Below are 27,979 nucleotides of genomic sequence, written 5' to 3' on the forward strand. Positions count from 1 at the left end.
TGCCTCATGCATCAATCCCTGGTCCACTTGATCCTGTAATCTACTGCACAAAGCACAGTTGACATTCCTGATATAGCAGTTAAATAGGACCAGAGACATGGTAGGGTCCTTAGATTCTCCTCTCTAGTATCTTCAGTTCCCTGGGTAATGACTTAAACTAACTCTTTGTTCTGCCTTCCAGCTTTTCCGTGGACTCCTTGGGGATTTCAGCCATCAATATGAGTTCCTTGATCACAGTCCTACCCAAAAAGGGCTCACTGACTGCAACAGAAAAGCCCACAAACGTCCAGGTGTTCTTTCGGGCCAGAAGGGAAGTGAAGGTCGAGCACCAGCCCATTCTGCGCTGTCAGGTGAGAGGGCTTAAAGTGACAGGCTGCTCAGTGGCAAGATTGTAGGTGTCTTGCTGCAAACATGGGTCCATGGATGGTGTAATCCATGCCCCAGAGGCAAAGGGAGAGAGATCTGGATGGCAACCAGGTGGGATGCAATGGAGTTTGGTCCCAAACAGCAGGCAGGGGGCAGCCAGGAGATGTAAAAGTCATCATAAATAGAACAAGAGAGAAAATGGGTCCCCAGGTCTTAGGGGATCATCAAAGACAAGGAGGCTGCATTCTGTCCTCAAGCACAAGAGTGAGGAACTGGACATAGGAGGCACAGTTGCTCCCTGTCGATCTCTGGCTGACACATGGCAGGCTCTATGCTAGTGCCTGGTGATATTACAGTCGACACAGTAATACAGAGTGAAATGCCAAGATGGAGGAATGAAGAAGACAACATAGGGGGTTCTGTAGCTATGCAACTGGCTGATATCTTCCCAACCTTCCTTCCCTTTCCAGATTATTGAACCCAATCTTGCAGAAGGAAGTGAGATCATTGCCAGCATCCCAATTAAATGTTCTGTGAATGCAGTGCATTCCAAATTCAACATCAGCCCCTCCTCCATCATCAACTTTGGGGCTTTGATCTGTGGCACTCGAAGGAGCACCACCTTCACCATAGAAAACCAAGGCATTATCGACTTCAAGTTCGCCCTCTACAGGCTGACAGGGGAGAGCCACATGCACCACAAGAAAGTGTAAGACAAGTGTCCACTAAACTGCAGCCATTCTGGTAGTTAGTGCTTTATATTTTAACAAAGTGCTATCTTACCTGAAGCCACCCAATGCCAAATTTCTTACATGTTCCAACTACTGTCAAATATTGGATAAATTTTAGTTTAATAAATATGAAGTATCTGTTTTTAGCTTCTTCTCTGCTACGACTAAAGGACCCAACCAGAACGATTATAGAGGAAGAAAGGTTTATTTGAGGGCTCACTGTTTCAGAGGTCTCAATCCACAGCCACTAGGCCCCATTCCTTGAGGCTCAAAGTGAGGCAGAACATCATGCCATGCCCCAATTCCTACCTCCTCCAGCCACACCCCACCACTTCAGTTACCACTCAGTTAATCCCCATCAAGGGATTAAATCGATGATTGGGTTAAGATTCTTACAACCCAATCATTTCTCCTCTGAACCTGTCTCACATGTGAGCTCTTGGGGGACACCTCACATCCACACTGTAACAGTATCCCATGTGGGATTTGTGGTCCTGGTGTTTCTGGTGTGCTGAAAGACTTACTGGTAAGTTATTGTCTTATCATTCTGTAGGATGTCCAGGGCCTACTATAAGCAAGCTGTATCAAAAGAAATTGTAACTGTGCTTCATAATGGGGGCAGCATTTCAAAGATTTTAGTTATACTCAACCTTACAGACATTGAAATGTGAAGAGACAAAACTTAGTCTATTTGTCCCTTCATTTTTTTTGTTCTAATTAGTTATACATGACAATAGAATGCGTTTTGACACATCATACATAAATGGAGTACAACTTCTCATTCTTCTGGTGTACACTGGTCATGTAATCATATATGCACATAGGGTAATAATGTCTTCATTCTACTACCCTTTCTACCCCATACCCCTCCCCTCCCTTAACTCCCCTCTATCTAATCCAAAGTACCTCTAGTCTTCCCTATATGCCCCCCTTATTGTGAATTAGCATTCAGATATCAGAGAAAACATTTGACCTTTGATATTGGCATATTTCACTTAGCATAATATTTTCTAGCTCCATTCATTTACCAGCAAATGCCATGATTTCATTCTTTAAGGCTGAATAATATTCCATTAGGTATATAAACCACATTTTCTATATCCATTTATCTATTGAAGGGCACCTAGATTGGCTCCACAGTTTAGCTATTGTGAATTGAGCTGCTATAAATATTAATGTGGCTGTGTCACTATAGTATGCTGATTTTAAGTTCTTTGGGTATAAACTAAGGAGTAGCATAACTGGGTCAAATGGTTGTTCCATTCTAAGTTTTCTGAGAAATCTTCATACTGCTTTCTAGAGTGGTTGCACCAATTTGTAGTCCCACCAACAATGTATGAAGTGTGCCTTTTCCCCACATCCTCATCAACATCTATTATTGCTTATATTCTTGATAATTGCCATTCTGACTGAAGTGAGACAGAATCTCAGTGTAGTATTGATTTGCATTTCTCTAATTGCTAGAGATGTTGAACATTTTTTCATATATTAATATTGCCTGTATCTCTTCTTCTGTGAAGTGTCTGTTCAGTTCCTTAGCCCATGTATCGATTGGGTTATTTACTTTTTTGTGTGTCAAGTTTTTTGAGTTCTTTATATATGTCTCTTCATTTTAAAATCATGTTTTAATGAGAAATATTTGATGTGTACCAATAATTTCCCACATACTGCTTTTCAGTGAATTCGAGCATTTTTTTAAATTATTCATTTTTTATTAGCTCTCCGTCGTCACTATGACAAAGTACCTTAGATGATTAAATTATTAAAAGAAAAGTTCCTTTTGGCTCACAGGTTTGTAGGTTCCCATAGGATCGTTTGGCCCTGGCTTCATGGCCAGTGCATATGACAGAGCAAAACTGCTGCCCCTGTGGTCAGGAAGCGAGAGAGAGAGGAAGAGAAAGGGTCCTGGGTCCCACGATCCCCTTCAAGGGCACATTTCCAATGACCTAGGTACTTCCCAAAAGCACCACCCTGGGACCCAGATCTTTAACACATGGACCTTTAAGGAGACATTTATGTTAGCACTTTTCTTACAGTAATTTCCAGTGTTCTTATGAATAAGTGGGATTACTACATCATTTCCTTAAAATTGTCTATGACCAAGCTAACTGTGCCACTCTGCCACCCTATTGGGCAAAGAGACACCACCCTGCAATGCCTAGGAGAAAAGACCTAACCAATGCCACCCCTAAGCCTAAGAGTGCACTGTTCCCGCCCCCCCCCATCAGAGCTGGCCACAGTCGACACACCAGAACCCGGGAAAGTGAGACCTTCTTCAAGACTGGCACTTCCAAAACAGCCAAGTTCTCAGACTCGATTCAGAAAGATGTGACCATCACAAGCCAGGTGAGTGCCCCTCCACATCCAAAGAAACCCAGGAAGGCCTCCTGTCAACCAGCTCTTGCCCCAGAACACCTGCCCAGGAGAACAGGATTTGAATCCACCATGGCAGGAATATGAAGTACTAAAATCTCACTTTCGTCTTAAACAGCCATGAGACGGCCCTTCCTTTGGATATCTTCATTTGCTTTAAAACCTTCATTGGCTTGCCAGTGTCCTAAGATTGGCTCCAACTCTTCTTGGGTATTTTAATCAACAATCATTTGTTTTTAAGAAATGGAACCCTGGAAAGAAGTGAGATGGAATCTCAGCTCCTCTGGCGATCCCCAGCACACAGCCCAGGTTCAAGATAGTGACCAAGTCAGGCCAACAGCAGCCTCCATGTATCACGGGGTAGTCCCCCTTCTCCATACCAGGGGCCTCATCCCTGTGTGAAGAGCACCCACTAAAGAAGTGCCATGTGCCAGTCTGCCCAGCTGCCAGGCTGAGGGACCCCAAATACATTCTGCTCTGGGTCTTATAACCCTGGAGAAACTTGGATCTCTGAGCTAGCACATTGCAGGGCATCCTCTTCCGGGAGGGATGAGCTGCCGGAGACAACCCTCCTTATCTCAGGACACTGTAGAAGTCTCAGCACATTCTACAGTTATCCTGAGAACTGTGAAGGGAGAGGGGAGGGCTGGGGACTCCAAGATCATCCAGGGCGACTCCTGAATAAATATCCCCCACTCTTTTTGAGTACTAATTCTATGCCAGATGCTATACTGTTTACTTCAAATACATTCTTTTCCCTTAAACCTAAAGTGATCCCTGGAGTTAGGGGGATTTTGCCCCATTTCATAGATAAATAAACTGAAAACCAAAGAAGTCATTTGTCCAAGGTCAAATAATTAATACATAGCTCAGCTGAGGTTCTGGCCTAGGTGTATCTGACTCAAATCTTAACCACTGCTCCACCCTGCACCCCTCTGCTCTGAGACCCCACCCAGATAAGTGTTCCATGATGGGAACATGATCTGCTTTATGAAGCCTTTGGTTCAGTCACGACTGCTCAGGAGGAATGTGCAGAGAAGGAAGTGCTAAGAAAGCTCGTCTATGAGGAACCCCTGGGCCCTCCATTCCTCCAGGGGGAGAGGGGTGGGGACCAAGAATTGCCTGTAGGGAGAGATGGGGCCCTTCACCCCACGTGACTCTGGTGGAAGGTCTCAGACTCTGTTACCCCCTCTGCCTTCATCCCTCCCACCCCCGTCCAGCAGGCCCGCTTCTCTCATGGGATGTTCACCGTATACCCTGGGTTCGGCTCCATTCCTCCTGGAGGACAGCAGGTCATCACCGTGGATTGCGTGGCTGACCCCGTGGGAAGGTGTGAGGAGTTCATAGCCATCGATATCACCGACCGAGACCCTAGAGAATATCCTGCTGGCATTACTTACACTCTGCTTGCTGAAGCCTGTATGCCAGGTACTGCCACTTTTATTAGACAACCCCCCTCCCTCTTCAGGCAGATTCCTTTAAGATGTCCAGCAGAAGAGACAGGGCCACTTTCTTTGGGACCTTGGAGCTTCCTCTACTACCTTCAGCCATACTCTCCCTTAAAGCCTCACAAGCATGTGCATATCAGATGAGTATCATTATCTGAGAATCATGGTGACAAGAGATATGGCCCACAGGAACACAAGTGCCATTCTGCTCGGGCCACTCCCTGAGGGCAACATGCCCAGAGAACAATGCTCAGTAACTGCACTTGCTAAAATTCCAACCCAGCAAGAGCTCAGGTTAAGCACAGAGAGAACTCCTCTTGCTTCTGCTCAAGGCTTACTGGAGGGGGCCCAAGTGCCTCCTTCTTTCTAGGTCCACCCCGGATCTTGGTCTCACCCCTCCTTGCCATTGGCAGGAAAAGGCAGATCAAGATGTGTCAGTCCAAAAGAGAAAAAGACACAGAATTTATCCCATCACTTAGCTCCTTATGCGAATTTTCCTACCTCTTCTCTGCAACTAGCCTTTGTCAGAAGCAGAACATCCAAGTTAGGCATGAGGGCCAGGAATCTGCCTGCAGGCATCATCTAACGCTCTTCCTCCCCTCCCCAGCCTTTGTGACGGACAACAATGCTTTGATATTTGAGGAGCACCAGATCTGTTCCAGCCCCAACCTACACTACATCTTGCAGACCATAAAAACCGGGGGACTGTTTGTGGAGGATGAGAACAAGTTCATTTTCTGCAATGTCCTGGTGGGCCATCAGGCCAAGGCTCGGTTCAAGATCAGCAACCTGGGAAAGATCGCCTGTGATGTCAACATCGCAGTTAAGCCCATCTCCAATAAGGTAAGGGGCTTCAAAGGCCCTGGCCCACTGTGGTTGGCAGAGGTCCGGGAAAAGGCTCTGGGAAGCTTCTGCTCTGGAGCCTCTGTATCTGAATGAGAAGTATCTGGCTCTCAGCCCTGCTGGAAGTTCTGTGAGGTCACAGGGTCACCTCCCCTTGGCCAAAAGCCATACTTTTGTCCCAGAAGGTGTGTGTCCACTTGGCACCTCTAGGGTAAACCAATGGATAAACTAATGAGCAGCTCATTCATCCATCACTCACTCACCATGTGCCTAAGATAGACAAAGCATTAAGAGGAGTCCCAGCTTCAGAGAGGTCTGCCTCAAACTGCATGTGGTCCTTGACAGGGAGATTTGGAGGGTGCCCATCCTTAAGGAGAAGGTAAAATGGCAAACCTTTCTGAGCCCCGTCCCCCAGCACCATGTGACAGGAACTGTGCTGAATGATTTACATCTATTGCCTCATTTCACCTTCACCGTGACTCTTTCAGACTTTGTGTTGTTATTCCTTATTTAGTTAGGGAAACTGAGGCTCAGAAAAACTAAATTCTTCCCTGGCCCCAGGGCCTGGAAATACACAGCCAGGCTTAAAGCCCAGCTTTACCTGTGTTCAAGTAAATAATTGCCCATCGCAGGGTCTATTAGACTCTAAACTGCCTGCTCTCTCTGAGTGGGAGCATACTGAGATCCTTTTCCTCACAAAAAATCAAGGACAGCATGCATGAAAAAGGACTTAAGCAAGGGGTTTCTGTCACTGCTAATTTCCAATCCCATGTACTGCAAATACTGCCTACACTTATCTAGGATACTTCAGTTTTCTGCCCAAAAGTGGAATTTGAGCCCAAGTGGTCTTCTTGCCCCAGAACTAGCATTGTTTGTGGCTAATGGGGGTAGGGAGATCTCCAAGGAGTCTCTACTTGGAGCCTCCTAGAGAGTGTGCATTCCCAGACGACTCTCTCAGGAGAGTCAGGGAGACCATCTAATCCCTTTTATGACCTCCCCCAGGCACTGGTGACATCCACCTTTATTCTCTGGTCTTATTTGGACCCCTAAGGGGCAGCTCTCTCCCTCTCTGTACTAAAAACATAAAAAGCAGGCAAGCCTGATTTCTAACCAGAGACTATAACAGGGGATGTGCAGGAGGAGGAGACTGTTTTCTTCCTCCCTGGTGTGCAGATCTGAAGGGAACCCTGCAAAGGCCAAAGAAACCTTAATGCCCGCCCGAAGCTTAAGAATAAGAGGGAGTAGTCAGTCTGTTCCCATCTGTTTCTCATCAGAATGAAAATTTTGTTCATGCCAGAAGTCCCCGCAGTCTCCAAACACTTCCACTGGTTGAGAATAGGTGACATGCCTTGGGGGTTTTCTCTAGCCAAGGCCCTTGGAGCTACAAGGAGCAGAACCTCACTCAAGTTAGCCCAAATAATACTAGATTGACAGCAGGGAATCCAAGACCTCAGACATGGGTCAGAACATGTAATATAGCCATCACTCATTACGACTGGAACTGGCATTCGAAATCCACCCTCCAGATCAGCAGGTACTCCATCCATCTTTTAAGGCCACATGTCTCTCTGGTTGTTTCCATTGCTCCTTTCTGTAGTATGGCTTCCTCATCGTGTATGTGGTCCCAGCTCAGCTCCACAGTAGCCACCAAAAACAGTCTTTAGGCATCTTGATGTAGGTGACAGAGGATGGGATAGTGGGGAGAATATCTGGCTGACTGACTTGCTTCATTAATTTGAGTCAAAACTCAAATGCAACTAGATATTACTTAGGAGAGGATCCCGGTGTCCAGGCAGCTCCTTCCAGGGCCCATGACTCTGTAGGCGATGGAGCTTGTCTATCACAGAGCTTTGATGGGAGGGAAGTGCAAAGCAGGGCAGGTGAAATGAGCAGCAAGCCCCAGGGTAAATGCAGAGTGGATAACACACCCTGGCCTCTGCTCCCCCTCACCAGGTCATCGCACGCATCACGGACATCTTTGAAGTGGAACCCAACAAGATGTGTGTCGCCAGCCGCTCACATGCCTTTGCCACGGTGTCCTTCACCCCACAGACCATGCAGACTTACCAGTGCATCTTTGAGGCTACCTTAGATGGCTTGCCCAGGTACTGCTCCTAGATCCCTTCCAGCCACAGAACCGTAGCCCACATGCACCGTGGGGTAGTTAATCCTGCCATTCCTGGCTGACAGCTCTTGATCTTCCTGTTCTCTGCAGCAGTCTGGCCAGGAACCGCGGCCTCATATTTGATATTGTTGGTGAGGGGACCCTCCCTCGAGTGACCGTTGTGCGGCCAGTTCTGTATAACCAGTATGGAAACCCCTTGCTCCTCTTTAAGAGGCTTCTGCTGGGGCATTCAGAGAAACTGCCTGTCATCCTCAAGAACAATGGCACCGTCCCTGCCCAGGTAATATTGAGGGTGAAGTGAGGGGTGGAAAAGGGAGCAGTCATTCAAAAGTTAGACTTTAGACATTGGGGTCTCTGCCATCCCTACTGCATGAGGACTTCTTTGACAGTCCCCAAGCATTAGCCTGTGTTTGAGACATGGGGCATACAGAGGGGAATCTGGCATGTTCTCTGCCCTCATGAAATATAGGAAATCAGATTACACCTAACACTAATAACTACTGGGTAAGGAAGTACATGAGGATGTCCACCAAGTTGAAGAGGTAGGAGTGTATGTATTCTTATTGTCTTCTTTATGTTTTCATCTTTTTCCTGTAGGTAATATTATATTTGTAATGAGAAAACAAGGTGGGGAACTTTATAAGTGTAAGAGGTGCCAAATCTAAAGGGCTTTGGGGATTTCTTTAGGAATTGAACCCAGAGGCACTTTACCACTGAGCTACATCCCCAGCCTTTTTTTGTTTTCTCTTTTGAGACAGGGTCTCTCTTAAGTTGCTCAGGCTTGACTTGAACTTGAGATCCTCCTGCCTCGACCTGCCTAGTTGTTGGGATTACAGATGTGCACCACCTCTGCCAGTTTCTTTCACTTTTAATGTAATTTTTTCGAATATGGAATTTTGGTTTGGTCATTGTAGTCTTTCAACAAGTGGGAGAGATTTTTGAAACATATTCTGGCTTCTGATGTGTGTGCTAAAAGGTCCACCAAGAATTTAAAATTTTCTTTTAAGACAATCTTTTCCAACTGCCTTTAACATTTTCACCTTCCATTTGTTTTCTTCAGTTCTGCTATGATATGTCTAGCTATGCATTTCTCTTAATTTAGCCATCTTGAAATTCATCGGTCTTTTTGATTCTGAGAATTGATTTCAAATTAACATGGGAAAATTCTTGGACATGTCTTCAAATAGTGTTTCTAATCCATTCTCTCTCATCTCTCCTCCTGGGATGTGAGTTAACTGTATTGAAGACCTTCTAGCTATATCCTCTATGTCTCTCATCCTTATTGAATTTTCATCTAGTTTTCATTCTGCATAATTTCTTTTGATTTGTTGCTGTGGTTGGATATATAAAGGTTTGGTCCCCCCAGGGTGGTGGTAGAGGGAGGTGCTATGGAACTTTAAGAGGTGGAGCCTAGTGGGAGGTCCTCAGGTCATTGGGGACTCAGGTCAAAAGGGATTGTGAGATCCTTCCAGTCCTCCCCCACCCTTCTCTCGCTCTCTTCTGACTTGAGATGTGACTGCCTGCTCTGACGCTCTCTGATCGTGATGTGCTCCCTGTCTCCACAGGCCCAAACCAATGGGGCCATCTAATCTTGGACTTGAACCTTCAGAACTGTGAGTCAAAATAAACCTCTCTTTTCCTCCCTTTTCTTCACCTGTGCCAGGTATTATATATATGCAGTGATGAAAAGCTGGCTAGCACATCTATATTCCATTCATTAACTCTCCCTTAGGCTCTTTTGAATCTGCTTTACTTTAAGTTTTTTAATGATTACATATTTCAGCTCTAGAATTTCTATGGGAGGTTCAAATCTGTATAATCAGCTGTCATGATTTCTAGTTTCATGTTGAAATTGTCAGAGTTGGCTTTTATTTCTTGAATATAGTAATCATAGGCATTCTGCAGTCTATGCCTGATACTTCCAAATTCAAAGTCCCTATGCATGTTTCTCAGCCTGCTATTTCCGCTCATTCTTGCCCATGCTGTCCTGTCTCATATACCTGCTTATCTTTTAAATGGATATATTGGGTATTATATTTATAAAATATTTTGAAATAACTAAACTAAAAATCCTGTTCTGTTCTTTTTTTCTTCAAAGACAATTTTTATTTGCTTCCGCCTAACAGTTTGGGGCACTAAAAATTCAGGATTACCTAAAACCAGTTTTAGGACTTGAGATTTTTTTCAGATTACTCAGAAGATTCATAGCAGGATTGCTATTGTTAGGAGAGCTGGTTTATACCCAGCTCATCTTTCATCTTATAGTGAAGACCTTTAAAGTTCCAGCCCAGAGAAAACACCCCAACCTTTCACAGGCTTTGGACCTTTTGCCCTCTTTGCACCAACAGACTGTCAAAAGTGCAGATAAGCGCCCCCACCCATCTACCCCTTCCAGAATGACAGATGCCTCTCAGTCAAAAACAGCCCAGGAAGTTAGGTAGACCTTTCTGGATTCTCATTTGCCACAGATTTTTTTTTAATTTGTTATATATGACAGCAGAATACATTACAATTCATATTACACATACATATAGAGCACAATTTTTCATGTGTCTGGTTGCACACAAAGTAGAGTCACACCCTTTATGTCTTCATACATGTACTTAGGGTAATGATGTCCATCTCATTCCACCGTCTTTCCTACCCTCCTGCCCCCTCCCTTCCCCTTCCTCCCCTTTGCCCTATCTAAAGTTCATCTAATCCTCCCATGCCCCCCAACCCCATTATGAATCAGTCTCCTTAAATCAGAGAAAACATTCTTGCCACAGATCTTCATCTGTCTCTCTTCATTGTCTTCTTAGCTCTCTGATGCTTTTCAATTTTTTTTATATTTAGTCTAGGATTTTTTTTATTGCCTTGAGTTTATTCTACCGAGTTTACCATCACCCTGCATTGTTTCCATTACTGTGGCTTTATAAAAGGTGCTAGCATCTAGTTCAGGGTCTTCTTGTCCACCCACTCCCTGTTTTCGTAATTTTTCTTAACAATTTTTGCACATTAATCCCCCAGATAAACTTTGGGAAGAATTTCTACTTTCACAGTATTTAGACTGTCCACCAGGAGCAACATTTAGGATTGTCCATCCATTTAGTCAAGTCTTTTATGTCATTATTTTTCCATACAATTCCTCCATATATTTTCATGGTAATATTATTTCTAAATATAGACTCTTTCATCTCAGAAGCTTCCTAGATCATGTCACTATCTCTTACTTCTTTGCGCCACATTTTTTTTCTAGCACTCAATCTTGCTTGTAATGGTGTATTACTGCCTTCTAAAAATATCTGCTGTTTTCTCATACCCAATATCAGATATGTGGCTTTCCTGTTATTTTGTTCCCACTGGACTGGAAACCACTTCTTTTCTCAGAGTAGGTCAGAGGCCTGCCTCGTCTTCCTCTAGCAAGATGTTCACCGTGACTCTAGGCAATAAATTCATAATGCCTAGAGGTGCTGGCTTTTAGGAATTCACATTCATGCAAGCCCTCATAGAATTACGAGTGTTCATTTCCATTTTATAAGTCTGGCTTAGACCTTACAACTGCATCTCCCTGGAACACTGGTGTTGCAACCCACTGATACCATCTAACCATGTGATCTGAAGGTCACCTATACTCTTTGGGTCTGTAGTTCCTCACTCACCCAATAACGACTGACCTGACTGAATTTCTTTTGTCTTCTCTAGATTTAACATTTATTATAGTTCTTAATAAGAAACTCAAAAAAAAAGTGAATATGAGGCACAGTGACTTTTTGGGGTACTGCCCATGCACAGCATAGTATCACACCTCGGATTCCAAACTCATGAATGGACTTGTTATAAGTTGAGCACTCAACCCTGCTTTCCTCCTTCCAGCTGCATGTGGACCTGCAAGATCAACTAGGAATCTTCTCCCTGAAAAGGAGACCCAGCACCTCCTTCATCTACATCATAGAGGAAAACAAACCAGATGAAAGGGGTGAGTTGGGTACGGTGCCTCCAGAAGGCAATGATTTCAGTGGCAGGTTTGTTGGGGACTTCTCAGGACCCATCCAGAGTTGGATGCATCGTCTTGTCACCAGTATCCTCTGGCTGAAGCTCATTCCCCTCACATGATTGCTTTCCCCTCACCCAGGGTCTTCATGGATACATATTTCTCTAAACAGACTCTAAATTGTATCTTCTTTCTTCTCTTTGCAGCAAAAAAACCCCACATGGCTTCCCTGGTTGTTTCTCCTGGAGACAACGCTGAATTTGATGTCGTTTTCCACTCCCAGAAGGCTGGGCGGATGACTGGCTTCATCCACTTGTCAGTCATCAACAACCAGTACGAGGAGACCCTCATCCACTTGGTGGGAGAAGGCTATGAGGATGACATCACCTTGGACAACATCCATGGGCTGGTGCCTTCCACTGGCGAGGAGACCTCGCCCATCTCAGAGGTCTTAGAGATAGCCGAGAACAATGCCGTGGAAGACATGGTGGCAGGTGGGAGCAGAAACAGTGAGGCGCTGAGAATTGTCGACTTGGTCATTTTTAAACAAGAGTGACATTTAAACAACTGATTGAGAATTTAGGAATGAAGCTCTTCTCTGTTACCATGTGTTCTCTCATGCCTATCTCAGTCACTACCTCTGGCCTTTCCTGTATTCACGGTCAATCAATGAACATTTACCAAGCGCCCATGTGCATATGCCGGGCACCATGCTGAGCCCTGGTGTTGCAAAGATTCGTAGGAAAGTCTCTGGCTTTTAGGGAGCTTCTAGTTTGATATTCGAATTCCAGTTCAACAATCAGTGAACAAATGCCTCCCTGTGGGTCTTCCCAGTCTCTGTCTCTCAGCTGGCTCGTGTTGGCATTGTCTATTCCTTCTGAAACATGGATCCTAGCCACTCCAAGAGAAATGAAGGGGGCATAGGTTTGCACCACCTCTAGAACCCCATTCTCCACAGCCTCACTCCTCAGTGAGCAGCCCGAGAAGCTACAGCATCAGCATTACTAGAAATGGGACTTTCAGGCCCACCTTGACCTACTGAATCAGAATCTGTACTTTAGCAAATCCCCAGGGGATTTCTGAGTATGTTAAAGCTTTAGGTCATTCTAAAGTCTCTCATGTACTGAACCTTCCATTTAGTGACCATATTCTCTGGGGTAGGGAGAAAATACTTTGTCATAATTACCAAAAAGCATTTGTTCAGCACCCTCATTATGTGATTGGTGGCTGTAGAGTGAGTTATAGGCACCGTTTTCCCAGGAACTTAATTATTCCTGGAATGTATGATTAGGGAGTCTCTACAATATGTGTTGAAATCGACACTCCATACGTACTTGGCCTTTGACCCTTCTTTGAAGCTACATGATAGCCTCTGGCTTCTCAGGGGTCAAACAGGAGCAGCAGTAAACCCAAGTTTAGAAATTAAATTTTGTACCTATTGTAGGGTTGCCAGATTTAACAAATCCGAATGCAGGCACTGCCAATAAATTTAAATTTCAGATAATAAGTAAATAATTTTTAGTATGAGTGTGCCCTAAAATATTGCATTGGGCATATTAATCTTAGAAATTACTCACTGTTTATCTGTAATTCAAATTTAACTGGGTCTCTCTATTTTATATGGCAATCTAACCCTGAATTGTATTGTCTCTCCAAAGAAATGGAGTTGGGGACTTGGTTTTCTCTTATATCCATAGAGGTGAGAGTCATTGTGGATAGGTGGATGGATAGATGGATGCATTCCCCTGGGAGGGGGGATCTTACTACCCAGGGATTTCCAATTTCTCAAATATAACTATCCAAGGAGGGAAGAGTTGCTTGAGAGGGAAGCAGGCCCTCTAGGAGGACTCAAGTCCTCTAGGAGGACTCACTACTTTCTGCTTCTAACTCCTAGCTGCATTGATGGACCACATCCAGTTTGGGGACTGTCACATTGGAAACAGCTATACTGTGAATTTCACGATCACTAATCACAGCCAAGTGAATGTGGTACGGTTTGAATGGCCTCTTTTAGCTACAATAGCTTTCTCCCCACAGGTAAGTGCAAGCAATTCATTGTGTTCTGGACCATCTTAAGCCTAAGCCAACCCCAGTCTGATAGTCAGACCATTCCCATGGATACATGGAAGGAAGTGAAGGCATTTCAACCTGTGAGAGAGCTCACTAGCCATGCCACACTGAGACCTGGTCCCATAGGACACTGTTCACATCCACCACAGTCTTAAGAGAGGAAGAGCAGAGATGCAGTCTAGACTGTTGTTAAAGATGAAGAATCTATGGAGGCTTGAATGGATGGATACAGGTCACAGCCTTCCTTTCCCATCCCACAGTGTGGACCTAAGTCCCCCCTATGTGTGTGTTCTTTAGAGCATTAGTCCTTCAGTAGTGGTTCATCAAAAGCTAAGTGGATTCTGTGAACAACTGAGATTTAGAAAATGATGCAAGCAGGGCTGGGGGTATAGCTTCTTGGTAGAGTGCTTGCCTCACATGCACAAGGCCCAGGGGTTCAATCCTCAGCACCTCAAAAAAAAAAAAAGAAAAGAAAATGTTGCAAGTTACATCTTTCTCTTAAACATTCCCAGGGTCCATCAGCATATTAAAATCTAGTTTAACTTTAATTTTAAAAATTCTTTTAGCATCTTATGGTGACATTTTGTGAAATGCTGACCAAAGCTCGACATTGAATAAGGCTCAGGACAGTACTGTAGCAGGTTCTTGCCTCTGCCAGCAGTTGCTTTTCATACACAGTTCACTTCTCAGTTCCCAGGAGACTGGGACACCCAGATGTATTCACTGCAACCTCTGCTCAAGCCTAGAATTTTAAAAGGACAGAGCTAGGAGGGTTAGAGACTCTTCTTTATCACCTTTAAATCTTTGAGTGCTATCAAGAATAAGTTTTGTTTCCCAGAGGGACATAAAGTTTAAATTAATTCCCCTAACAGATCCTAGCCCAAGCACGGCCCAGATCTAACCCTAAATAACCTGAGTACATACTATACTCCAGTCTCATTTCCAAGACCCTGGTTAATTTATTTAATCCTCGCCATAACACTATAAGGTAAAATGCTACTCTTATCTGCATTTGACTCATGAGGAAATGGACACAGTATAATCTAATATGGAGCATTATCTGTGTTATCAATGGGTTAGTCAAAGAAAGCAGAGATAAGCCAATAGTTCATTTATGTATACACTCACACATACACGGGCACACACACATGCCTGAGCAAGTACTAAGCCTTCTCCCTTCACTCTCCAGAGGCAGGAGAATGTTTTACCTGGCAGAAACAAGATAGAACTGTCATATATGTGTGTGCTTGTGTATGATAATTCATAATGTGTATGATAATTCATAAAGTATTTTGTTTAGACTACATTGGATTTCCCTTATAAATAGTACACTTCAGCAATCCAGTTTCTTGGTCTCAGGACTTCTTTATATTATTAAATATTATTGAGAACCTCCAAAAGAATTTTTATTTATTGGGTTATGTCTATCAATATTTACTATATTACATATTAAAACTGAGAGTATTTTGAAAAAAGTATTTTTTTCATTTTAAAATATAATAATAATCCTACATGTTAATATAAATACCATGTTTTATGAAAATATGTGTATTCTTTTTTCTTGAGTGAGAAGGGTGGCATTATTTAAATTTTTATTAATTTGTTTAATATCTGGCTTACTATAAGTCATCTGGATTCTCATGTCTGCTTTTGCATTCAATCTGATGTAATATCGTATGTAGTCTTTAGAAAGTTCCATTGTACACTCATAAGAAAACGACAATGAAAAAGTCAAATAACATCTTTGTGCTATGATGAAATGGTTATGGCATAGACTCCGTGAAAAGGTCTTGGGATTCCCAAAGGTCACTAGACCACATTCTGAGAACTGCTAGCATACTGAATTCATCACTCCATATTTGTATGGATCATACTGATTGAAAGTATAAGGTGGCTTGCATGTGGTCTTTGAAACCATACTCCCTGGGTTTGAACCAGCTCTTTCATTATCAATGACCTTAAGCAATTTGCAAATTTCATTGTCAGTAAAAATGGGAATAATATACCTCTTATAGGGTTATTGTGAGGCTTAGTAGAATTGTGCAAGAGTTTAGAATAGCACTGGAAGCAAGTAGCAGTTGGATAAATACGGTTGCTTTGTTATTGTGATTACATTCCTAAGAGCCTCTTGTGCATGTTTAAGTCAATCTACCTATTACAGGTTTGGATGATGCTCTTTTTATTTTTTAGTTATAGACAGACATAATAACTTTATTTTATTTATTTATTTTTTATGTGATTGAGGATTGAACCAGTGTCTCACAGATGCTAGGCAAGTGCTCTACCACTGAGCCACAATCCCAGCCCTGGATAATGCATTTTTGCCAAATCCTGTGGCTTTACCACTTCTCTAGAATGTCACCACATGGTTATCAAGAGTCTTCAAGTTTGAGTTCCCCAAAAACACTAATGCCAGCCTCTTCCCTAGTTGGGCCACCTCCACCCTGGTTGTACCAAGGACATAGTGGTGACCATGAAATCAGATGTGCCAATCCACCTGAAAAAGATGGGGCTCAAGTGCAAGCTCTCCAGGATCCTGTTCCAGCTCCCTGCAGAGCAGGTTCCCGACTGGGATGACCGCATGCACACTATCAAGTGGGTGGATGCATCTAGAAACGCTCCTGGAACTTTGCCTACAAAGCGAAAGGTAAGCAGGGACATTAAGCTCAGATCTGACCTGGCCTGCTGGGCTTGGGGGCCTGCTGTTCTCGAGCTCAGTGTCTCGTCATTTCTTTCTTTCATGGAGGCAGACAAGTTTTGCATTCTACTTTGCCTTGATTTCAGGAGACAAACTGAACTTCCACACATGCCCCCTGCCATCCATACTATGCATTCCACACGACTTCATTGCTAAATTTATAGCTTAAGTCTTGACAAGTTGAGCAAGTTCACCCATCTTTTTCTTCTTCAAAAATGTAATCACTGTTTTTTTAGTTGTTTTCTTCTTCTTCTTCAGGTGTCCAGAATTAAAGTAGTCATAATCTCTCCCTAATGGCAGAATCTCATCTTTGGTCTGTAAATGCCTCTCTTTTATTTATTTTTGACAATTTTTTTCAATAATGTCATTATCACAGACAAACACTTACCCCATAAGGGAAGTAGAACCTGACCACTTGTGTGGTTGTAGTCATTCTCTCTCTCTACCTACCTTCCAGAGCTAATCACTATCTTGAAACTTGTCTGGTTCATTCAAAGAGGACTTAAGGATCCACATTTTCTCCTACACTTGACCTTATCAGACATTTTTATGTGTATAATTTGGATGATGGGAAATAGCCTAAGTATGAACCTAACTTGCAATTCCCTAGTCATAATAAGGCTGAGGATTTCTTCATGTGATTATTGACCATGCAAGTTCTCTGTTACATGAATGCCTTCTCGTATCTTTTGCCTGTCTTTCAATTATTATGCTTGTCCTTTGTCTGAGCTATTTTAATTTTAATAAATTCTTCCTTATATATCATTTGTCTGCAAATATCCTCACCAGATTTATAAATTAATTTTTACTTTATCTTTTGATGAATAAAAATGTTCTTGATTTGAAAAGTCAAATGTATTAGTCTTTTATATAACTTGTGTCTTATTTTTAATAACCCTTCCCTCCCAGAAAGATTCTCTCTCTCTCTCTCTCTCTCTCTCTCTCTGTCTCTCTCTCTCTCTCTTATGTTTAAGATCCTTTGGCTCACCTGGATTTTTATGTATGATGTGAGGCAAGGATCCAATTTCATAATCTAGATAACAGTGTTGCCCATTTCTTGTTTTTACCCTAGTGATCTCCCAGGAAAAACTGACAATTTTATATTAATTTGTCCTTTCCATTAGCAAGGTACATTTCTCTATTTATTTAGGTGTTTTAAAACATTTTTTACTACCATTCAGTTCTTTATAGTAATAAGGCTCTTCAGATTTTCAACACCTGTTTTATTGCTATTCCATTTTTTAATATTAACAGGATTCTTTAGGATTTTTTATCTGTCCTTGCATTGATTTTATTAAATCATTTTTCTAGACATTTACCATCTAACTATGTTTTCATTTTTAATCTCATGGAATTATTTACAATATTTCCTCACCATATTTAAATATGTAGGCTTGGTGGTAGTGCCTTTTTTTAATTTCTGATACTAGTTATTCATATTTTTCTCTTTTGTTCTTGACCTGTCTCACCAAAGATTTTTAAAATATTTTCAAGTAAATAATTTTGTTGGTCTTCTCCATTTTAGATTTGTTTCCTATTTCATCAAGATATGTTCCTATCATTATGATCCTTTTTCTTCTACTTTATTTGGAATCCATCTGATCCTTACACTCATTTCCCTGCACCTCTGATGTTTTCAGTAATTCCTTATTATTCAGTTTCTTCCTTTTTCATTTACAATTCTTTGTTAGGTGTGCCTTATCATTTACTCTAGAACCCGAGTTTGTGGGTTGGTGTTAACTCAGGCGGGTAGAATACAGTACTGTGCTATCCCCTCATTATTCCTGCAGGGCATCTGGCTTTGTATCACTAAGGACACAGCTGCCTTTATTACAGGTGATAGAGACGGATCCTGAACCTGCCCACTCAGTCCTAGAAGAAGACTACCGAGAACTGCAGATTCAGATCAGTGCCACTGTGGATTACGCTTCATACCAATGCCAAATGAACGATGTAAACTTTAAGGATACGCTGGTTTACCAGACCAGAGTGTTTGAGTGAGTCATCAACAGCTTCATAACACCGAGTAGAGAAAGTCTTTCATTCCATCATCCACCAACCCATTCATCATACTTTCACGCAGCATCTGCAACACTTGATACCAGGCCTCCCATCTGTGTAGCATGCACCAGAGCACCATCTAAGGCCCCATGAAATGTTCAGACATACAAAGCTGTTGAATTTCACACATGAAATCAAAATATAGCCAGAAAATGGTCTACCAGCAGGGTGGTATCCAGCAATCCACTCCAGTGGGAATTGTCCTTGTAGAAGTCTACACAGCCACCCTGGATTGATATGCTTCCTGACCCCTCAGGTGACACCTCAGACAATATCCACACTAGTGGGGATGGGGTTCATCCCCGTTTAGAAGCCCCATGCCTAACAGAGGCCAACTTTTCTCAAACTAAAATTAGCTTCTAGCATCCCCGCAGGGAAGATGCCCTGTTTCAAGAGCCACTTCATTCAGAGAACCCCGAAGCAATGGCTTCCTTCCCATCATGGTTTTTCCTAGTCCCTATGTGATTCACCAATTTGACATCACTTCTGTTGAAATCAGTGTTGCTGCATAGTACAGTTGATCTCTCTCTTTTACCAGGCTTATAGGGGAGCAGAGCTAGAAAGCTCATTCAGAATCACATTTGTCTTTCAGAAAGAGAAATGGTTATTTGAACTCTCACCCACACTCAGCTACAAGGATCTAAGGGCAGCATCTGCCCTGCCCTCCAAGAGCTCACACTCTGGAGGGGGGTGGGGGAAGGCTAGAACCAAGTGAATTATCTTTTTCAGCATAGTGTCATGTGCATGTAGCAAGAAAGAACCCCAAGTCTCAAGGTCAAGACATGAGAGAGGGAGAGAATGCTAGGGAAGCTTCTCAGGTGAAGTGGTGCCCAGCTGAAATTTGGAGGACAAACAGGAGGTAGCCAGGTGAAGAAGAAGGAATGAAAGGTTTTCTAAGCAAAGAGATCAACATGTACAAAGACCAAAATGTGAACTGCTGGCATTTCTACTTTGTAGAAATTAGCAACTAACTCATTCAACTCATTTTGCATTTATTGCTCTTTAAATGTCTTCTCAAATCATTGTAGATCCAAAAACATAGAAAGCAGGAAGTATAATCATCTGATGGCCATTTCACCTAAACCAGAGTTAGCAAACAATGGCCCAGTGCCTATTTTTATTTTGAAAAAATGTTTTTTTCTGGCACACAATCATGCCCACTCATTTATGTATTGCCTGCAGCTGTTTCTTCATTACAAACGCAGTGTTCAGTAGTTGCTGCAGAGACCACGTGGTACACACTGCAAAAATCTTACTATCTAGCCCACTGTGAAAATGGTTGTCAACCCAACCTAAAGCAAGCTTGCTCTCTTTTTTTTTTACAGTATCTTTATTTTGTTTATTTACTTTTGTGTGGTTCTGAGGATGAAACCCAGTGCCTCACATGTACAAGGCAAGCATTCTGCCACTGAGCCACAACCCCAGCCTAGCAAGGTCTCTTTTTATGAAAAATTCTCTGTGCCCTGAGATTTCTCTACTGTATTAAAATTATCTTTAGTATAAAAACTAATGTTCATAAATTTACACAATAAACACAGGCCCTTGGAGTCAACTTGATTTCAGGCACGCCTGCATGGTCTACGTGGGTTGGATGATGGAAATCGAATCTCTGCACCCTACCCCAGACTTACTACTCCCATTCAAACTCCTACTCTTACTATGCCCCTAAAACCAGGAAAATCATGTGTGTTTTATTTCTCAGACACCATTATTTCCTTCCAACTGTGGCTGTAATCAAATTTAATAGTGATTCCAGAAAAAGGCTTTTGTCTCTCTGATTTTGTCTTAGATCAGGGAAACTGAGGCAAGAAAAGCCTCAGCTGATTGAGAATTTGAGTTCAAAACCACTAAATTCAAGTTTGTATCTCAGTCAGGGAAGGTGTCACAGGCAGGGGTCAAGGACAAATGGTGTCTGCCACGGGACATCATTTCTAGTGGGAGATGATGGACAAAGGAGGGTAATTTGTTCCTGAGAGAGATACTGTCCTGTGAGGTAAATTTGTTTCCTCTCTCATGGGAATTTTTCATTAATATGATGGAAGCTAAAAGAAGTTTAGCTCAAAGTAGAAGACAGTAGAATAGTGATCACTTTTTTAGCTTCCACATGTAAGAGCGAGCATGCGGTATTTGCCTAAGTTTGACTTCTTTCACTTAATGTATCCTCCAGTTGCATCCATTTTGCCACAAATGATGGGACTGTGGAGTCCTCAAAACCTTGATCATTGTGGAGATTCCTCAAAAACCTAAAAAATGGATCCAGTTGTACCACTTCTAGACATTTATCCAAAGGAAATGAAATCAGCATGTTAAAGAGATACTTGCATTTCCATGTTTATTCATGTGCTATTCACAGGAACCTAGATATAGAATCAACCTAGGTGTTCACAAGCAGATGAGTGGATAAAGAAAATGTGGTAAATATGCACAATGGAATACTATTCTGACATTAAAAATACTTAAGAAATAGAGTCTTTTGCCTTCAAGAAGCAGTACAGATGATATGAAGGCAGAACAAAAATCATCTGCAGCACATTTCCGAAATCTGTCCCCGATCAATTCACAGACTCGACCTGGTCAACTCAGGACGTGTACAGCTTGAATTCAGCTGGACCTCAGAAGATACTGCAAAAGCAGTCAGCTTCGTGACGCCAGGAGTGCAAGGTACATACGATGACAGGCCAAACCCAGGGCCTGACCTGAGTCACTGGTTAGTAAAACAGTGCACAGGGAGACTAGCACTATTCAGACATTCTCTTAATAGCTAAGGAAAATGGGACCAAAAGCCAAATGGTCCCAAGACCCTGAAGAGCTGACCTCTGCCTTCCTGGTCTCCTCCCTGACCCCTCCCTAGGACAATGCCCCATCTCATGGATCACTAGGACTCTCGTCTTTAAGTACTTGTCCTCCTGGGAGATTGCATACCCCTCAGAGAAACTGATGAAAGCTGCAAACTGTTTTCCCAGGAAAACACACACCCATGCCCGAGTTTATAGCGTTATATGTGAAGCACTTGAAAAGGCCCCAGGAAAAAAATGAAAAGAAAGAAAGAAAAGGCCCCCGCTCTTTGTAGGCAAATACAGTTTTCATCATTATTATCTTGGAGATTAACAGACATTTCAAATGGGCCCCTAGATTGTAAACCTCTACTTTAGAACACTAATCCCCCCACCCAATTATGTTCACAGTCCATTATTCTAGGGCAAAATACCCACAGTCACCTTCTTGACCCACCCCCTTGTGCTCAAAGGAAAATTTGAAAGCGTTATGGAATTCATAGACATATTTTTCATGTGTACCCTGTGAGATATGCGAGCCGATTCCTTACTTTAGGGCTCAAGATTAAGTAAAACCGCTACCAGAGGTGGATCCCACAGACCCCACAGAGGGTCCCTCAGGACCTGTGAGTGAGCTGCCTCTCTCTGCAACTGAGGACTCTTGCCCACCCTCTCTGCCCCCAGGTTCTGCTCCAAAAGATCAGCTTAGTCAGGGCACGGGCAGCACCCCGGACAGTGGAATGGACCACTGGAACGAAGCTTGCCCCTCGGCCTTCTCTGTGGAGCCCTCCTCCGGCATCGTGCCCGTGGGAAAGACTCAGAAGCTCAAAGTGAAATTCTCCCCACTGGACATTGGAGAGTTCGAAAGCAACCTTTTCTGCCAGTAAGGAAATGTGCTCCCCAGAACTTCCATCTTTGCAGGGGTAGACCTCTGTGGCTCTCTGGCTTTCGTTCCCCCTCCCCTTGTATCCCACTACTTCCACCATCTTTCCAACCCCAGACCCCTTCACAGCTCCACTTTACCACTTTTCCTTCTGGAAGAATTGAGAGAGACCAGCATTTGGGGAACAAGGAGAATTTGGTCTTGATCCTGATCATCAACCCTCTCCAGATGCTTCCCTCTATCCACTTCCCCCTTCCCAGACACATAGAGCATTCCACTAAGCAACAGAGTGATTGGCAGCCAGGTGGGTTCCAGTCTTTGGGAAACCATGAACTGGGCAAGTTTTCTTGCCCCTTCTCTGAGGCTGAATTCTCTCATATATAACATGCAAATAATAATGTCCACCTTGTAGAATGGTTGGGAAGATTAAATGAGTTGATTTAAGCAAAGAACTTAGAACAGTGCCTGGCACATAATAAACACTAGGTGGTGAAAGGGGGTCATGCCATCATCGGTGGTCCTGTTACATTGTCGTTGAGGAAAACATGGTGCCCAGATGCAGTAAGAAAAAACCTAATCAAATGCTTCTGACAATGAAAGTCCCTGGTGTGGTGGTACCATATCTAGAAAAGCTCCATGGAGAACCCCTGCCTTACAGAGGAGATCTGTGAACGGTGGCCTAGAGTGGCAGAGACTCGTGTGAGCCACTGGAGCCTCCTGAACCCCTGCAGTCACACCACAGAGACCCTGCCCACACCAAGGCCACCTCAGCTTGGTCCTGGGGCTAAGAGTCTGTTCACATTTATTTACCTTCTTCAAGGAGCTCAAGATACTTTTTAATAAGTTCCAGTTCCCTCTTTATATCCCATTAAATGTCTGTGAGAGGGCTCTTATTTTTCAGCAGGAAGATTTCTTACCACTTATGGAGTAATAACTTATAGCGATACCTAAGTACACAGAAGGAACTCAAAATCAGGCTCCCTATATTCAGCCCATTCATCCATTTACATTTAATGAATGAATACCTACTATGTGTCATGTACTAATAAAGTCACTAAAGTGGCAGTATTGACCAAAACCTACCTACCCTCTACTTTCACAGAGCTCACATTCTGATATAATATTCATTTCCAACAACTAAGAAAGCAACGACTGATTTCAAAATAAAACATAAATAAAAATAACCTTATCCTCTTAGGATTCCCAACCTGCCACCTGGAGAGCAAGCTCCAGTCCTGGTAGCAAAAGGACGGAGCTTCTTGCCCCTCTGCCATTTTGACCTGAAAGATTCGGACTATATCACTGGTTATCGGCGCAACGCAGAGCTCCGAGGGAATGATTCAGGACCCCTGGACGCAAACACCCGGGTGATTGAGTTCACCAGTGTGGGCATAGGAGAAAAGAATCTCCAGTGAGTTGCTTTGATTTACATTGGTTGAACTTATATCTGTCTTTCCTTCTAAAGAACTCAGAAAAAGAATTAAGAGAAACTAGCTAGACTTGGCTCCTAGGAACAGTCCTGATATTCTGGGGGTTGACCTGAGTTTTAGAGAACTGTTATATGAAGGAAGCTAAATTCTGTCTCCTTAGCTTGGACAGAGAAGAAAAGTTGATATATTTATATATCAGCACACACACACACATATGTATATGTATACATATACATATATATACATATACATATATTCATATATATATATATAAAGGTATAGTCCCTGATCACCACCTTGACCACACAGCATCACAGATGGTGGCCTTGGCACAATTTTACTCCAAGTCCAGAACCCTAGCCACACTTTGGATCCCCAGATGAGATGGAGTTTTTAATTTCTATAATAATTAAGTGCTCAGAACAGTTAGGATTCCCAGTAGAGACTGTACTAGGGCCAGGTTCTAGGAAAGTTCTCTTACTTTTCAATTCTCTCCCTCACTTTCTGCTGTCAATGTTTCCCTTTGATCAGGACCTTTACCATCCTGAACCCAACCAATAGTGCCTACTCCTTCCGCTGGATGTCCGAAGAAACTGAAAGTCTCCAGAACCCTCCAGCCTTCACATGCCTCACAGAGAAGGGCTGCATCCACCCTGAAAAGAAAGCTGAGGTCTGTGTGGACGGGGACCCCTCAACAAAGAGCTTAGACCATTGCAGCCATCTGTGAATGGCAAGTGTGCATTCAGCGCAGGTCGTGATAGGGAGAACCACCTCAAGATGGGTCAATCAGCACCTGTTTATTGAGTGGCTACCATGCATGTTGGGCCTGTTGAACAAGACAAAGCTGAACTCTCTTGTCTGACCATAGTGACAGAAAGAGCTCTAGTTATTTATAGTTTGTTGCTGTGGTTGTTTAATTGAGACTATTAAAGAGAACCAGACACAAATACGGGAGGACTCATACAATAGCAGGAAGAAAAGTTATCACTGGCCAACTGTCTGATAATAGTGAAAGGACAATGATGTGTTTTTACTATGTTAGGTCAAAGGACAAAACAGAAAAGTGGAGGCATGTTCTGCAGCTTATTCCTAAATGTCTCAGTGATGTAGGGCAGGAGTCAGATATAAATATGAACTTACTATGGGTTCCCTATCCAAGAAGTTCTGTAAAGAATCTTAGAGGCAGAAATAAACCTGTAGAACAAACATTACAAGTTAAAATGCCTTCAGGAAGGTCACTCAAATGAATGAAGAAGGTCAGGTAGACAATGATAGGGAATGCCAGTTACCTGTGCCTGCTGGCTCCAGCTCTTCTCTGGCAGATGACCACCACATAGACAAGCAGACCCAGAGTGGCCTAGTCTCCAATAATTTTTCTGGGGAAGCCAAAATTTTCCACATTTCTATGTAAGTCCCCCTGTTCTACCTGTTGGTCGCTAGTTCAACATTTTTAACCCTTCCCAAATTAAATGAAATGTATTTTGTTGACTCTGATATTGACCTTTGCATATTGCCAATACCTAGCCATCAGCATGACAGGATCCAGGAGCTGGGTCTGCCTTGGACATGGTACTACTTGGATAGCCCAGAAATATGTCAAAGATGCTGCCCAATTCCTGGAGAGGCAAGTTGTAGAATCCATCAAACAGAGTCATTCTGGCCTCTGGATGACAGCAGTGTCATTGAAGTGACTCTTCTCTACAACACTTCCCCGTGTCACCCTGGCATGGGCACGGGCCATGGACATGAACCTCTCTGTTTCCTTTCTGGCCACAATCCATGGTTCTCCCATTTGGTCCTGACAGACAAATTGCAAAGAGACTCACTCAAGTTAAAGAATAAAAGGACTTGGGTCAGGTTTTGAGATTGAACTTTCCTTCCAGGTCTTTTTCTTCTCCTCTTCCATCTCATCCATTCTCTCCCCACCAGCCAGTTTCTTCCCCCGTGGCATGCCACGGCCCACCTCACCCTCACAGCATCTTTAACCGTCAACTCTATTGCCAGCTAGCCTCGCCACTTGTTTTCTAATTCTGAACTTCTCAGTGAAACATATGGTTATCCCTGCTAATCTGAGTCAGGCTGTGTGGCAGGCTGTTGACAGACAGGTATATTCTCCTTCTTTGAAATGGGTGCCAGCTCTATGGTCCAGTCAACCAAGGTACGACCATGCCATCCAAAGACAGGGCAAAATATAACAATCAGAAGAGGCTGTGGCTGGGATACATTCCCTTAAAGGACACGTGGGTAGGGCAGAGACACTGATGTTGCTGGTACAGCCAGACCTACAAGCCCTCACAGAGACTGGAAAGGCAGCAATAACTTGAGGATGTTAGCTGTCATGACTCTGGCACCAACAAACCTCTTAAGGACACAAGGAGTGAGCAAACAGAAGTACCTTTCACCACTGTGTTCCCAATTGTCTTCTTAGATTGTGTTCCAGTTCACACCTTCCCATCTGGACATCACAGAAGCATTCTGGACCTTCTTAATCCCTGAACACAATATCTCAGTCCCTTTCCTTCTGGTGGGCAAAGCCATTGACCCTCTCATCTCTCTGGACAAGTCACACATCAACTTCAGTTCTCTCCTCATTGGTAAGGATGCCTGATTGAAAATAAATGCGAATCTAATCAAATTCTACTTAGAATCACAACTTGAGTTGCCAGATAAAATATAGGATGCAGTTAAATTTGAATTTCAGATAATAAGTGTCTTAGTGTAAGTATATTCCATGCAATATTTGGGACCCACTTATACTAACTCTGACAGCTTAGCCCCAAAAAGATTGAGGAGGGAAAGAAATTAGATAAATTAGTCCTGAAATTTATGTAGGAAAATAAATTTTCAACAACGGCCAAGGGGCAAAAGAAATGAGAGGGGATGTATTAGTGCCCTGGAAAGGAAACTCCTGCCATACTTAAGGTCTAATTCAAAATAATTCAATTCAGGGATTATTTACAGAGATATGGGCAGTTAAAGGTCGGATCAGAGAGAGTCAAGCCCCATTAGCACATTCAAGAAGGCATTACAACTCCTGGGACTGAGGGAGCAAGGGAAGACAATGTTGTTGCCAGAATCCAAGGAGAGCTTCAACCAGGGCAGCTGAGCCACCCAGCAGGAGCAGGGGATTAGTGAAGTGAAGTTCTAGAAGGAAAATCCCCCAAGATAGAGAAGTCACCTGAAGAGCAAAAGGAAAGAAAAAATTTAGTCTGGGGCCAAGGAATTGAGACTGGGAGAGAACAGCACCTGGGGAGTCCTTCTAAGAAGGCTCCATCCTGCCTGCAGGGCAGAGTCTACTGAGGTACTTCAGCAAGCAGACAGGAGGCCTCCACTGGGCTCTGTCATTTCTTCCCCAGGCAGAGAAGCCCGGGAGACTGTGCAGATCATCAACAAGGAGGACCTGGGCTTCAACTTTGCCTTTCAGGACAACTCCCGATATTCTGAAGGCTTCAGCAATAGCCTGGTGGTTTGTCCCATGGAAGGCTGGATTCCACCACTGTCCAGGTAAAGGAAAAGGAAGACCTTGGGATGCACCCTCCCAGAATGGCAGGGATTCAAGGCCTGACAGCCAGGAGGATGCATTAGAGTTCCCCATTTATAAAACCTCTTCCAACTCTAAGATTTAGATATTAGCAATTCCATCTGTGTCCTACTTACTCCCTGGCATTCATTTTCTTGATGAATGAAAGAGCATTGAGAATTTTAAATCCTCGTCCTTATTATTTTCACTCATGTTTGTAAATTGTTTCCTTGCTGTCTTATATGTGTGAATCCACAGAGAAAAGTCTAGCCTTACCTGGCAGATCTTAAAATTCCGTCATGATTTGGAGTGCCTTTTTGGTGCTTTTTACTCATAGTGTATTTGCTAATTCACTGGGCTTATATTTTTTAGCAAGTTTTAACTGGATGGCTCAGTTGACAAATCTACTGTCTTATTTTCCATCCAGGGTATCAGTTGATATTTTCTTCACACCAAAGCATGAAGGAGATGTGAACTTTAATTTGATCTGCAATGTGAACAAGAAAGTTCACCCTCTGACATTAAATGTCAAAGCTGAGGGGTACACTGTGAATGCAGAGGTCAAGTGCAAGGACAGGATTGGCTCCGTCACTCTCTTGACACCCAACCAGACCAACATCATCAACTTCTATGAGGTAAAGGTGTGAGAGGGCCTTACTATCTCTCTCAGTCTCCACAATTAAC

At 43.1% G+C, this 27,979-nt stretch overlaps 1 protein-coding gene across 7 annotated transcripts in view; it reads left to right on the top strand.

The window, feature by feature from the left end:
- Positions 1 to 27,979, top strand: part of Hydin (HYDIN axonemal central pair apparatus protein) — a 358,781-nt gene that overhangs the window by 302,399 nt on the left and 28,403 nt on the right. For 6 of the 7 annotated variants that reach the window (XM_078032635.1, XM_078032636.1, XM_078032634.1 and 3 more), the window contains 19 exons: positions 182 to 350; positions 837 to 1,075; positions 3,326 to 3,443; positions 4,691 to 4,898; positions 5,526 to 5,761; positions 7,715 to 7,866; positions 7,977 to 8,166; positions 11,742 to 11,844; positions 12,066 to 12,353; positions 13,754 to 13,896; positions 16,358 to 16,576; positions 18,464 to 18,624; positions 21,252 to 21,349; positions 22,147 to 22,345; positions 23,544 to 23,756; positions 24,307 to 24,445; positions 26,204 to 26,369; positions 27,132 to 27,279; positions 27,723 to 27,930. In XM_078032635.1, the coding sequence (XP_077888761.1) occupies positions 182 to 350; positions 837 to 1,075; positions 3,326 to 3,443; positions 4,691 to 4,898; positions 5,526 to 5,761; positions 7,715 to 7,866; positions 7,977 to 8,166; positions 11,742 to 11,844; positions 12,066 to 12,353; positions 13,754 to 13,896; positions 16,358 to 16,576; positions 18,464 to 18,624; positions 21,252 to 21,349; positions 22,147 to 22,345; positions 23,544 to 23,756; positions 24,307 to 24,445; positions 26,204 to 26,369; positions 27,132 to 27,279; positions 27,723 to 27,930 (3,397 nt within the window). The remainder of the gene's footprint in view (positions 1 to 181; positions 351 to 836; positions 1,076 to 3,325; positions 3,444 to 4,690; positions 4,899 to 5,525; positions 5,762 to 7,714; positions 7,867 to 7,976; positions 8,167 to 11,741; positions 11,845 to 12,065; positions 12,354 to 13,753; positions 13,897 to 16,357; positions 16,577 to 18,463; positions 18,625 to 21,251; positions 21,350 to 22,146; positions 22,346 to 23,543; positions 23,757 to 24,306; positions 24,446 to 26,203; positions 26,370 to 27,131; positions 27,280 to 27,722; positions 27,931 to 27,979) is intronic. The other variant, XM_078032638.1, reaches the window with a different exon arrangement.

The sequence above is a fragment of the Ictidomys tridecemlineatus genome, chromosome 15, assembly GCF_052094955.1.
Source record: "Ictidomys tridecemlineatus isolate mIctTri1 chromosome 15, mIctTri1.hap1, whole genome shotgun sequence".
Classification (NCBI taxonomy): Eukaryota; Metazoa; Chordata; class Mammalia; order Rodentia; family Sciuridae; genus Ictidomys; species Ictidomys tridecemlineatus.